Genomic DNA, 14,644 nt, shown 5'->3' with positions numbered 1-14,644 from the left:
GTGGATGTAATTCAATGCTGTTTTTGGATAAACCATCCTTTACCCACTGCTTTGCAGTACCTTCTTTGTATAAATCAAATGTCCATATATATCTGGATCTATTTCTAGGCTTTCTGTACTGTTCTACTGGTCTTTTGTCTATCCTTTTGTAATGTACTATTTTAATAATTAGGTCTTTTTAATAAGTCTAGACATCTGGTAGAGTAAGTCTTTCTACTTTTTCCTTCTCCATTAAAATTGTCTTAGCTTTTGCTGACCCCTTGCATTTGGACAGTCAAGGTTCCCTAGAGAGACAGAACCAGTAGGAAAAAACATAGAAAGAGATTGAGATTTATTATAAGGAATTGGCTCACACAATGATGAAGACTGAAAAGTCCCAAGAATTACCATCGGCAAGTGGAATACCCAGGAGTACCGATGATGCAGTTCCAGTCTGAGACTGAAGGCCCAAAGACCAGAAAACCCGGTGGTCTAAGTGCCAGTCTGAAAGCTGGATGCTTGAAGCACAAGAAGAGCAAATATATCCGTATGAGTCCCAGCTCAGCAGTCAGGCAGAGGAGTTCCTTCTTACTCAGCCTTTACATTCTGTTTATATCTTCAGTTGCTTGCATAAGGCCCACCCACATTAGTAAGGGCAGGCTACCTTTTTCAGTTTACTGATTAAAATGTTAATTACATACAGAAACAGTTTCACAGACACATCCAGAATAATGTTTGCCCAAATCTCTGGCCACCCCAGGGGTAAAACCTGGGACCACCTGAATGGGAGGAGCAAAGCTGATGGCATTTTATATACCAGCCTCTACCCCACTCCTACTGTCTACAGACCATGATGAAACAGGCAGTAGAAACAATGTCTTTTCTTTTTTTTCAAGAGGAAGCTATGTTTAGAAAGGGGACACAGGAAAGTGACCACAGCAGGCTTACAATTTCTGGGAGGAACTGAGAATAGTATCTGTTGCTACCACCAGTGATAGCTTGTTCAGTCCACATTCCCTATCAGGAAAAAAAGTGTAAGTAGCCCCAGCAGCAGCTTTAACCCCTGATTCCATGTGAGCTGCACAAACCAAAGTAGGCACTTTAGCAAATTGTTACAGAAAAGGGGTCCTGATCCAGACCGAAAGAGAGGGTTCTTGGATCACACACAGGAAAGAATTCAGGGTGAGTCCAAAGGATAAAGGGAAAGCAAGTTAATTAGGAAAGTAAAGCAGTAAAAGAATGGTTACTCCATAATCAGAGCAGCACTGAGGGCTGCTGGTTTCCCATTTGTATGGTTATTTCTTGATGACATGCCAAACACAGGGTGGATTATTCATGCTTCCCCTTTATAGACCATATAAGGTAACTTCCTGATGTTGCTGTGGCATTTGTAAACTGCCATTGCACTGGTAGGAATGTAGCAGTGAGAACAAGCAGAGGTCACTTGCGTCACCATCTTGGTTTTGGTGAGTTTTACCTGGCTTATTCACTGCAACCTGTTTTATCCCCAAGATCTTCATGACCAGTGTTTTTTGTGACCTATCTCATCCTGTGACTTAGAATGCCTTAACCATCTGGGAATGCAGCACAGTAGGTCTCAGCTTCATTTTACCCAGCCCCTATTCAAGATGGAGTTGCTCTGGTTCAAATACATCTGACATTTTCCCCATCCCTTTTATAAGAGAAGCCTTAATCCTAAGGGTTGCAGAGGGATGAAGATCCATCTTCTGTAACACCTTCAGGCTGAAGAGGGGTGATAATATTCCTGCCTGTCTATTATGGTCTCTTGTGTTCAGGGTACAGGGAGCTCAGTCAGAAAGCATCGGTATGTCGAGGGTCATTCATAACTACTGAGTTCTGATGAAAACGATATCTGAAAGATTAATTATTGAATCTTAATTGTTGATTAATATTGACAAAATTGAATAGAATATTTATTCAGGTTTTCCCATTATCTAGCCCTCTTGTTTCTTCTGAGCAGCAGTCAGAGATCACTGGTGGGTTCCCAGGAATGAGCAGCGTTAGTCTAAATTGTGGAAACAAACTTGAAAACAGCTGATGAGACTAGAACCTTACAACAGGTGTACCATAGTTCTTGAAACATATTTCTCTCTCCAGTTTCCCATTTATCCTAAAGACAAATGATGGTAAGACCAATTTGCTTTATTATACTTGGCCTGATTATCTGTATAAGGTACAGCAAGAATAATTATTTGCCATATGGACTATTTGAATTGGCTTTGATGGAACTCTGTTCCATAAGGAATCTCAGATAAGACTTTTTTAAAGCCAAGCCCAGCCATGGGTTTGTACCCTCACATACCTAAGAGTTGGGTAAATTCCTCTTCTCATGAGGTCCCAAGATAACGTGGGGCTCCTGTGCCTGTCAGAAAGTGATATTCTTTACTTACCACAGGTCAGGAACCCTATACAGAGACTGTGTAGATAAAGTATCCGGTTTTCCCAAAGGACTTTTATTGGCTTTACACATCAAGTCTGATTCCTCAAAGCACACCATTCCAGTCAAAGCCTTAGTAAAATAACCAGTGTCTCCAGTTGTGTCCTGTTGCAAAAGAAAATAGATTCTTACTGCACTTCTTGTTGCAAATATCTATATTGCCATAAATTAAGAATACTCACGAATAGTTGTCAAATTCTGGTGAAATTGGGTAGAGAAAAACAAATATGCTCCAAATTCTGTTCACAGGAGCATACTTTACCTAATTGTTAAAAGCTGTAAATAGCTCCAAAGATGAATTGTCTTGACTCTGGGGGGAAAAAAGGATCAGCAGTGTTTTAAGCAACAAATTAAAAAGATTAGTTTAGTTTAGTCTGCACAATTAATTTCTGTTTGATATTCATGAACATTTCAGCTCTCTATGAGAGTTCTGAAAGGTTTTTTTCCTCTATTCAGAAGTCACAATCTCCAAAGTTATCAGAAACCTGCATTTAAGAATGCCTATTACAATTCTATAGCTGACTATAAACGACCTTTTGAAGAGGATCAAAACAAAACAATTGTTTATGGATGACAAAATATCACACAGTCAAAAACACAATTGACAAAGCAGTTTAGTCACCTCGGTGGCATACAATGATTTTATGTAGCAATTATAACTATTAATGACCTATACTAAGTCATATCAGAATTGTAGGAGTTTCCCATCATTTTGGAACACATGCCAGTAACACATTTATACAAATATAGCCCAAAGAAAGCTAAATACTGTTTCACATTTGACAATGATTCCTATATGATGTTTATACCAAATAAGCCGAATTTTACCTTTACATTAGTGTACTATTTTAAACTCAATTCTTAATAAAATCTTATAGACATATCTACCCAATTTTAATGTTTGAATAATACCCCTTTAATTTTAGCCAATGGCCACACACAGAATTTCTTTTACAATTTTTCACAAACCTGCCCCAACTTGCTTAAACCTTCAGCTTTATCTTATCTAATTGTAAAATATCCTTTAACCCTTTAATATAGGCAAAAAAAAAAATCCACATTCCTATGACTTCTTATAATCTTTTGACAAAAACACATTTCACTTTCTTCATACACCTTACATATAAAACTGTTTCTTTAGTAGTCTCAAATACATGTTACACTGTTAACTCTTGGTGACTTTTGCTTTTGGCAAAAAGCTCGGTAAGTTCAGCATTCTAATTGTATACTAGGCATGGAGCCTAGGACCCAGACAGAAGTACAGATAAGATCTGACTTTTCCAGCATCGTATTCCATGTGTCCCAGGCCTTACCTAGCCATAAAGCAGGCAAGTTACAGTAAGAGTCATAGTGGCATTTTAAGAAGCATTAAGGGGACCTAATGACCCTCAAATTGTACAACATTTCTTGCACAAATTCCCTTTCACTAATCCTTTCACAACTTACATAGACTATGACATGCTTAGACTTTCCAACTTGTCCTAAACATCCCTCTTTTTAAACAACCAGTTGTTTTACCTTAGGACAAGAATCTACCATATAAGATTTTTTTTATATAAAATCTGTTTTCTTTATAACCTTCTTTGCATAGTTAGGGGGCATGGCTAATTTCACATGTCCCCAGGCCGTATCTACAATCTAATGCTCCTAAATAAATTGAACAATTTTCAAAAGTCAAAGAAGCCACTTATGACCTTAAAGCATTTGGAAAACCTGATACCTGACCTGCATAGTTTACACCAAATGTTTACATTTTTGAAGATATTTTTGTTTTACCAATAATCTTTATTAAAACTGTTTTGATTTCCCAAAGATTACTAAAGTCACATGAACTAAAAGGCATTCTACTTTTTACTTTTGATTTTTTTAATCAAAAAAATGTTTGATTTAAGCTCTTATTATTGATAAACTAATTAGAGCTCTTTCATATATAAACATCACACACATAATACATTTAAATACAGAGACACACAGAAGATAAAGGACTCCTTCCCTAAGCCAGGAATTGAACCCTGAACCTGGGCTGCCACTGTGGAAAGAGAAAGCATGGCCACACAGTTAAACAAGGTCAAGCTCTCAAGGACATACAAGGCAAGAGGGAAATCGTGTCCAGTTTTAGATTTTTGGGGGACCTGCAGCAAAATTTGTAACTGACCAGTTTGCTGAGCCATCTTGAAAGTAGGCTTACAGGTGCCCTATGATCTCTCCTAAGGTACCCCTCTTTATGACAGTACAATACAGAAAGACAAAGTACACCAGATTGGCTACAGCTTAAGATTAGGCTTGCAAATCATTTCTTCCATTAGTCAAAACTTTACAGAGGAGACAGTGATTTTACCGTTCATTCAACTGGTTTGCACAGAGGGGAAGGGAAGGGATGAAGGGAAGGGATGAAGGGAAGGGAGCATTGCTTGTGGCAGTGTGAGAAAGGTGAGGTGCTCAGGGAGGCCAGAGAAAGACCTGTCCATTGGTGCCAACACTGAATCAAAAGTGCAGCCAATCGCTTTTAAGTCGAGAAGGGATCCTTTCCAGCATTCCCATTTGCTCTCAAGTTTCCCCTTTTAGGGAGGAAAAAGCTCCCTATGTCCCACAGTCCTGTACGTGCCTAATCCTCTCACCCATAACCATAAGCAAAAAGTGCAAGGCAGATTGTTCCAAAGAGAATAGCAGTTAACATCCCATAGTGCCAAACCCATTCTTAGCCAAAAGGGACTTTACTGAGAGGGGCTTCTAACCCCCTAAATCTTATAAGGGATTCTAACCCTCCTAAATTGGCCTTTAAACCAGGGTCAGTCAAGTTTCCTTGCTTTTTAATAAGAGAGGCTTTTACCCACTTTGACTTAAGGAGAGACTCTAACTCCCCTAAGTTGACCTCTAACCCAATGCCATCCTTTAGCTGAGTACCCACCACTTACCCAAGGTCAGCCAACCAGTGCTGCCATCTCTTTCCTTTGGATTGGGGCTGAGAGCTTTCTTCAGAATTGTCCCTTCGGGGCTTGCCAGAAAGATGTCACAAGACCCCAACACTTACCCAATATTAGCCTTTAGGCCAGGGTTTTCTCACTATCATCCCTCCCATGGTTGCCAGAAGGATGTTACAGGAAAGGGGTCTCAATCCAGACCCCAAGGGAAGGTTCTTGGATCAGGTGCAGGAAAGAATTCAGGGCAAGTCCACAGGGTAAAGTGAAAGCGAGTTTATTAGGAAAGTAAAGGAATGAAAGAATGGCTACTCCATAATCAGAGCAGCCCTGAGGACTGCTGGTTGCCCATTTGTATTGTTATTTCTTGATGATATGCCAAACATGGGGTGGATTATTTATGCCTCCCCTTTATAGTCCATATAGGGTAACGTCCTCATGTTGCCATGGCCTTTGTAAACTGTCATTGTGCTGGTGTGGGAGTGTAGCAGTGAGGATGACTGGAGGTCACTTTTGTCAGCATCTTGGTTTTGGGGGGTTTTAGCTGGCTTCTTTACTGCAACCTGTTTTATCTGCAAGGCCTTGATAACCTGTATCTTGTGCTGCACTCCTGTCTCATCCTTTGATTTAGACTGCCTTAACCTTCTGGAAATGCAGCCCAGTAGGTCTCAGCCTTATTTCACCCAGTCCCTGTTCAAGATGGAGTTGCTCTCGTTCAAACACCTCTGACAAAATAATCTCAACTGCAAAGATGAGATATAATCATTATCCAATGTTTGAAGTGCACCAACATCTTGAAACAGCAATATCGACAAGGCCTGTAAATATTTTACAGAGTTTCATTCTGAGCCCAATATGATTGACCAAGGCCTGAGGCACAGTTGTTTGTTTGTTTGTTTGTTTTTTAGACAGAGTCTCATTCTGTCACCCAGTCAGTGGCGTGATCTCACCTCACTGCAACCTCCACCTCCTGGGTTCAAGCTATTCTCCTGCTTCAGGCTCCTGAGTAACTGGGATTACAGGTGCCCACCACCATGCCCGGCTGATTTTTGTATATTATTAGAGACCTCGTTTTGCCATGTTGGTCAGGCTGATCTCGAACTCCTGACCTTAGGTGATCCGCGCCCCTCAGCCTCCCAAAGTGCTGGTATTACAGGCGTGATCGCCACGCACAGCCTGAGGCACAGTTTTAAGAGGTCCTGAGAAAATGTGCCTGAGGTGACTGGGCTACAGCTTGGTTTTATACGTTTTATGGAGATATAAGACATCAATCAATACACATAAGGTATGCATTGGCTTGGTTCGGAAAGGAAAGGTAACTCAAAGCAGGATTTTACAGGTCAGAGGTGGATTCAAAAATTTCCTGATTGCTATCTGTTGAAATGGGTAAGTTATTATTTAAAAACTGGGGATCAATAGAAAGGAGTATCTCGGTTAAAATAAGGGATTGTTGAGGTCAAGTTTCTTATTATGTAGAATAGTTGGTAAATGTACTCTTATCAGACCTTAAAAGGTGCCAGACTTAGTTAAATCACTCCTGGATCAGGAAAATACTTGGACAGGGGAGGGGATTCTCTACAGAATGTAGATTTTCCCCAGAAGAGACTGCTTTGAAGGGCCATTTAAAAATAAGTCAAAGGAATATATTTTGGGGCAAAATACTTCGATTTCTTTGAGAGCCTCCTGTCATGTGATGCTATACCAGAGTCAAGTTGGAATTCGGTATCTCATTGCTGTGAAGTCTGTTTTTTCATTCTTAAGATCTCTGTTTTAATGTTAATACTCACTGGTCAGTTGTGCCTGAATTCCAAAGGGAGGAAGGTATAATGAGGCATGTCCAACCCCTGCTTCCCATCATGGCCTGAACTAGTTTTTCAAGTTTACTTTGGAATGCCTTGGCTGAGAGAAGGGTTCGTTCAGTTGATTGGGGGGCTTAGAATTTTATTTTTGGTTTACAGCAACAATAAATGGATATATCTTGCAAAAAAGTTACGAGACCAGCCAGAGAAGATCACTAAGAATAATTAATATCATGAAAGCAGAGGAGAATGTTTTATCTGTAGGAAAGAAATAGGCAGTTATGAAAAAGAATTGATATTGGTTTTTAAAAACGTTGAAACTAAACAATGCTGGTAAAGTTTCTTCGAAATTCTATTTTTTTAGGTAAAAACATTAGCTACTTGATTTAAGAAGATGAAGAAAACATATTCTTTGAAAATGCTTTGATAAAAATAAAGCTGTACAAATTGAGTTTAAGGATAAATGTTTGTCAAATGAATTACTTTCTTTTAATTTAAGGTGCTGTATTTTGGGATGTTATCCTTCAGAGGATTATTTTCTTGAAAAGGAAGGCATTTTTCTCCTTTTGGATGTGTTGGCAGTAAGTATGGCTATAACAATTGTAAGACAAAAGACAAATATGTCTAATAAAGACCTCTTCCAAATTGAATGCCACAAAGCATTATTCTATGAATAAATGTGCCACAAATCATGTTCAAAGGTATGGTCCTAAACAAAATTGCTCCTAGAGATTCATAATACACAGTGTATTAAAGGCTCTGAAAATTCCTCTGGTTGGAAAATCATTTTACCAGTATTTTTTCAATGTTTTCAAATACATGGGAATAAAGAATTTGTTTTTACTTTGTACTCCATCAGCCTACTAAGAAACAGCTTGTGAAGAGCTCGACCATATCAAAACCCATAGTCATTTATTAATAACTTCTAGTTTCTTCCCCTGATATTAAAATATAAGGGCCACGTTAGACAAGGAGCAAAGATAAGCATTTTTAAAGAACTATGTATTATTTGGAGGTAATGTGAAGAAGTCTAGTGAGTCATAGATCATTGTTTTGCAGAATGAGCAGGTGTGAGCAAGCTAGGCCTTCCAATAGAGATAGTGCCATCTAGCAGCTGTGAAGAATGTAGCCCCTTAATAGCCTCAATTCTAACTGGAGTCCATAGTTAGGATGATATGGGAGGAAACGTACAATTTTGCTTCAGTAAAACTTTGAGATTCTCACACAGGGATCTAGCCAGATCCCTGTGATTCTGTGATTGCCACCATTCTTGATTTTATTAACAGAATAACAAACCTACTTTGATTTAGCAAAGGTGCTAAAATTATTTGTGCCCCTTAACCTCCCTGAAAGTTAGTTCATTTCTCTCTTTTCAATTTCTTTACCTGTAAAACAGAGATAACAACATTATATATCTTGTTGTATTGTTGGAAGGATTAAATGAGTGATTGTATGTGTGCATGTGCATCTGAGTGTGCATGCATACATATATATTATGGATTAAATATAGTGCCTAACACATTATTCCTGTGTTTACTGTTATTATGAATATTATTATTAGAGTATGTTTAATGCTGATTCAACCAAATTAATTGAAAATTACGAATATTATTTAATGAAATTTTATATCAATTTCAATCTTTCACATTTGCCTGTCTCCTGAAGTAGAGAAATAAAAAAACTCATTTCCTTGAGTGTTTTGCTTAATACAATTCTGCTGAAATAAAAAGTATGCAATGATAACTGCTAATCATGGTTAAATATTAATGAGAGCTTACTATGTGCCAGGCAGTCTCATATAACTCATAATAACCCTTTGCAGGTAATATTATTATCCTTTCATTTTATAAAAGGAAATGATGATGTTTGCAATTGAAACAAAAGCTTACATATTTCCTTTGCTATATTCAAATAGCAGTATACTATAAAAGTTAATCAACAAAAAGTATTTCACATAGAAGAATTAGATTATGGAGGCCATTGCTTTGGATGGAATTTTCTATACCTAAATTTTGGTGTGCTGAAAACTACTTGTAGCAAAATAAAGGAAATATGCTTTATAATAGGAGAATTTTTTTGAATCCTTAAATACTCTTTTATGGATGATGATTGCCAAAAAACCAAATTACATCTTGTTTTATTTTCAAATGTGATTGTCATTTGCAGTTACCATCAGTTACTCTCTTAATAACAAAGAGATTACAGTTAGTATGAATCTTTACAAGCCTTAATAAAGCATATAAATTGGAAAGATCCTGTAATTACAGTGAACTCTGTGTAACACTATTGAGCTTCACCACTTAAAACCAACATCTTCACTTATTTTTGCAAATCTCCTTTTTCCAACTCAACCACATCAGTCACATTTTGGTCATGATATATGTTTATAATGACTTCAGAATTACATTAAATCTTTTTCTTTTTATTCTTTTAAATTTCTAATGTTTGAAAATATAGTCATTACAATGGGTGTCCATTTTAACAGATTTTCCTGACTCTGAGTTTAGAAGAAACTTAATGATAATACAAGTGTTTCTCTCTCTTTTTTTTTGAAGACAATAATTCTTAATATTTATTGCAACTTTTTTCCTTTTCTGTTTCCTTGCTAAAGTTGAACCAAAAAAAATTTTGTAATCTAATACTTGGAATAATGGTTGAATTTTGTGATAATCCCAAAACTGCAGCTCATGTTAATGCTTGGCAAGGGAAGAAGGATCAAACAGCTGCTAGTCTTTTAATTAAATTGTGGAGAAAGGAGGAAAAAGAACTAGGAGTAAAACGTGATAAAAATGGGAAGATCATTGGTGAGTATATTTATAATTGTTAGTAGAAGCAATTAATGTATATATTTTAAAAGATCTTTAAATGATATTAGGAAAGCATCAGGCCTTTCACCCCTTTGTCTAAATTTTTTTTTTTTTTAACAAGGGTTTGAAAAATTTGCTATCATAAGTGATTGGAAGAAAACTAAGTAAGTTAGTAGTAGGTTCATATTATTAGAGAATATTTTTAAGAAATGGTATTTAATTATATTCTTTAACTAAAAAAAATTAAAGTAGTTCCTAAAGATGCTTCTTTGAGTTTTCTGCTTTTACAGAAATTCAGTAATATTTCATTGAGATGTAAATAGATTGCTTCAAAATAACATTTTGGCATTTTATACATTTCTGTTCACTTTTCCTTTTTTTAAATCCATTAGGTATTATCCATAAAAAATCCATTTTTCCTTTTTTTAAATCCATTTAATCTATGATCTGATTAATGTTTACAGAGTTTACTTTTTATATGAAAGAAGATATTATTTCCTAAATATAGTCCAAATGTTCAAAAATTTTAATTACTAGATTCTAAATTAATGATACTTACAGTATCATAATTTTTAGTTCATTTACATTTTCCATAGTGCTATATTACTTTTTTTTTTTTTTTTTTTGTGAGACAGGGTTTCACTCAGGTCACCCAGACTGGAGTGTGATGGTACAATCTTGGCTCACTGAAACCTCTGCTTCCCAGGCTCAAGCGATTTTCCTGCCTTAGCCTCCGAAGTAGCTGGGTCTATAGGCATGCGCTACCACACCCAGCTAATTTTTGTATTTTTTGTAGAGATGAGGTTTCACCATGTTGCCCAGGCTGATCTCAAGCTCCTGGGCTTAAGCAATCCACTCACCTCAGCCTCCGCAAGTGTTGGGATTATAGGCATGAGCCACCACAACTTTCAATATATTACATTTTCTTTTTTTCTTTCTTTTTTTCTTTTTTTTTTTTTTGGAGACAGAGTCTCGCTCTGTTGCCCAGGCTGGAGTGCAGTGGCACGATCTCGGCTCACTGCCACTTCCGCCTCCCTGGTTCAAACGATCCTTCTGCCTCAGCCTCCCAAGTAGCTGGGTCTACAGGCACGTGCCACCATACCCAGTTAATTTTTGTATTTTTTTATTAGAGACAGGGTTTCACCATGTTGGCTAGGCTGGTCTCGAACTCCTGACCTCAGGGGATCTGCCCGCCACCACTTGCCAAAGTACTGGGATTACAGATGTGAGCCACTGTACCCCGCCTACATTTTCTAAGCCTTTTAAGATTCTTATGGTTTCATCTAAATGGTTCATATTTTTATTTATTTTATTTTAGGTTCAGGGGCACACATGCAGGTTTGTTACATGAGTAAACTCATGTCACAGGGGTTTGTTGTACAGATTATTTTGTCACCCAGGTACTAAGCCTAGTACCCGATAGTTATTTTTTTCTGACCCTCTCCCTTCTCCCACTCTCCACCCTCTAATAGGCCTCAGTGTGTGTTGTTCTCCTCTATGTGTCTATGAATTCTCATCATTTAGATCCCACTTATAAGTGAGGACATGCGGTGTTTAGTTTTCTGTTCCTGTGTTAGTTTGCTAAGGATAATGGCCTCCACCTCCATCCATGTTCCCTCAAAATACATGATCTCATTGTTTTTATGGCTGCATAGCAGTCCATGGTGTATATGGACCACATTTTCTTTATCCAGTCTGTCATCATGAACATTTAGGTTGATTCCATGTCTTTGCTATTGTGAATAGTGCTGCAGTGAACATTCATGTGCGTGTGTCTTTATGGTAGAATGATTTATATTCCTCTGAGCATATAGTCAGTTATGGGATTGCTGGGTCGAATAGTAGTTCTGTTTTTAGCTCTTCGGGGAATTGCCCCACTGCTTTCCACAATGGCTGAATTAATTTACACTCCCAGCAATGGTGTATAAGCATCCTGTGTTCTCCACAACCTTGCCAGCATGTTATTTTTTGACTTTTTCGTAACAGCCATTCTGACTGATGTGAGATGCTATTTCATTGTGATTTCAATTTGCATTTTTCTAATAATCAGTGATATTGAGCTTTTTTCATATGCTTGTTGGCTGCATGTATGACTTCTTTTGAAAAGTGTCTGTTCATGTCCTTTGCCCACTTTTTAATGGGGTTGTGTTTTTTCTTATAAATTTGTTTAAGTTTCTTATAGATGCTGGATATTAGACCTTCATCATATGCATAGTTTGCAAAAATTTTCTCCCATTCTGTTGGATGGCTTTTCATCCCATGGATAGTTTCTTTTACTGTGCAGAAGTTCTTAAGTTTAATTAGATCCCATTTGTCAGTTTTTGCTTGTGTTCCAATTCCTTTTGGCATCTTTGTCATGAAATCTTTGCCCATTCCTCAGTCCAGGTTGGTATTGCCTAGGTTGTCTTCCAGGGTCCTTATAGTTTTGGGTTTTACATTTAAGTCTTTAATCCAACTTGAGTTGATTTTTGTATATGGTATAAGGAAGAGGTCCAGTTTCAATTTTCTGCATATGCCTGGCCAGTTATCCCATCACCATTTATTAAATAGGGAGTTCTTTCCCCACTGCTTGTTTCTGTCAGCTTTGTTGAAGATCAGATAGTTGTAGGTGTGTAGCCTTATTTCTGGGCTCTCTATTCTGTTCCATTGAACTGTGTCTGTTTTCATACCAGTACTATGCTGTTTTGGTTACTGTGGTCTTGTAGTTTAGTTTGAACTTAGGTAATGTGATGCCTCTAGTGTTGCTCTTTTTGTTTAGAATTTCCTTGGCTACTGGGGCTCTTTCTGGTTCCATAGGAGTTTTTAAATAGTTTTCTCTAGTTGTGTGAAGATTGTTGTTGATAGTTTTATAGAAATAGTATTGAATCTGTAAATTGCTTTGGGCAGTATAACCATTTTAATGATATTGATTCTTCCTATCCTTGAGCATGGGATGTTTTTCCATTTGTTTGTGTCATCTCTGATTTCTTTAAGCAGTATTTTGTAATTCTCACTGTAGAGATCTTTTGGCTGCCTGGTTAGCTGTATTCCTAGTTATTTTATTCTTTTTATGGCAATTGTGAATGGGATTGTGTTTCTGACCTGGTTGTTGGCTTGGCTGTTGTTGGTGTGTAGCAATACTAGTGACTTTTGTACATTGATTTCATATCCCAAAACTTTGCTAAAGTTGTTTATCAGCTAAAGGAGCTTTTGGGCCGAGACTATGGAGTTTTCTAGATACAGACTCATGTCATCTGCAAACAGGGACAGTTTGACTTCCTCTCTTCCTGTTTGGATGCCTTTTTTTTTCTTTCTCTTGTTTGATTGCTCTGGCCAAGATTTCCAATACTATGTGGTAAAAGAGTGCATGCCTGTCTTCTGCCAGTTTACGAAGGGAATGCTTCCAGCTTTTCTCCATTCCATATAATGTTGGCTGTGGGTTTGTCATAGATGGCTCTTATTATTTTTAGATATGTTTCTTTAAGTATTGTTTATTTTTAAATGAAAATACTTCCCCCTTCTGATGACTTGTATCTTCCTTCAATCTATTTTTATTGTTTCTGAATTTTGACCTATAGCATCATAAAATAGTTTTTATATTTATGGCATAATATATAGAAACCAAAAGTAAAGAAGGTTACATCACTGTTAAACTGACATTACTCAAGTTCTGGATTTCAAAATTTTTTAAATTAGCTACATAGAAGTTTTACTTTTAAAAGGTAATTTTGTTAAATTTTAATATTTTCCATAAGCAATAAAAATCAAAGCTCTAAGTTTTGCCACAGAGTGGGGAAGAAATAGCTGCTTAATTATTATTTCAAAAGTGTAACCATGTAATAGGCACTATTTTTTTTTTTGCTACAATATTTTTATGTGTTTTATGTTATCTAGAGTAAAATCTCAAAATTAAGTATTTGTTTACTATGGTTTTGATCTGTCCCTTTTCTATTTTCATGCTATCCAATGGTTAGATACAAAAAAACCTCTATTTACTAGCTTTCAAGAAGAGCAAAAAATCATCCCACTGCCTGCTAACTGCCCATCTATTGCGGTTATGGATGTTTCTGAGAATATTAGAGCAAAAATTTATGCTATATTGGGCAAACTAGGTAAGAAGTTCTCTTCAAATTTGCAAGAGTCTATATGTTTTGCTAAGTATACACACTGATTTTACTTTGGAGCCAGTTTTTCAAATATAATGAGCAAAAGTCTCTTTACACAGAGAAATGCATTTTCCATTGTTACCCCAGTTCCCAAACTGCACCCCTCACCAATTAAATCAGAATCTCTGTGTGTGGGATCCAGGCAATAGTATTTTTTAAAGTTCCCCAGGCAATTCCAATGTGCAGGTAGGATTAAGGATAGTTAGTTTCGATGATTAAGCTTAAAATACTAACATTCTGAGTCACTTGAGTTTTTTTTTAAGTCTTTGCTTTCTATTAAGGAAAAAGTTATCAAACACTTTTCAGCTTCTGAAGTAAGATATTATTGTCTGACTACAACACAGAAAGAAACTATTCCTATATATTGGATGACCTGGCAGAAATTTGTTATAGAAGGAAGCCTACTCACAAGCTACTCACAGAATTAACTTTATCATAAAGCAAGATGAAATCAAAAGTAACTTTGCATTTGTTTTAAGATAGATAGATAGATAGATAGATAGATAGATAGATAGATAGATAGATAGGTAGATAGATT

General features: G+C 36.8%; 1 protein-coding gene across 1 annotated transcript in view; it reads left to right on the top strand.

Annotated features, from left to right (window-relative positions):
- Nucleotides 1-14,644, top strand: part of CFAP69 (cilia and flagella associated protein 69) — a 65,892-nt gene that overhangs the window by 44,607 nt on the left and 6,641 nt on the right. The window contains exons 16-18 of the mRNA XM_011956216.1: nucleotides 7,654-7,735; nucleotides 9,766-9,958; nucleotides 13,915-14,052. Coding sequence (XP_011811606.1) covers nucleotides 7,654-7,735; nucleotides 9,766-9,958; nucleotides 13,915-14,052 — 413 coding nt within the window. The remainder of the gene's footprint in view (nucleotides 1-7,653; nucleotides 7,736-9,765; nucleotides 9,959-13,914; nucleotides 14,053-14,644) is intronic.

This window comes from Colobus angolensis, unplaced genomic scaffold, assembly GCF_000951035.1.
Source record: "Colobus angolensis palliatus isolate OR3802 unplaced genomic scaffold, Cang.pa_1.0 Scaffold410, whole genome shotgun sequence".
Classification (NCBI taxonomy): domain Eukaryota; kingdom Metazoa; phylum Chordata; class Mammalia; order Primates; family Cercopithecidae; genus Colobus; species Colobus angolensis.
This window is presented reverse-complemented; position numbering and strand designations above follow the sequence as displayed.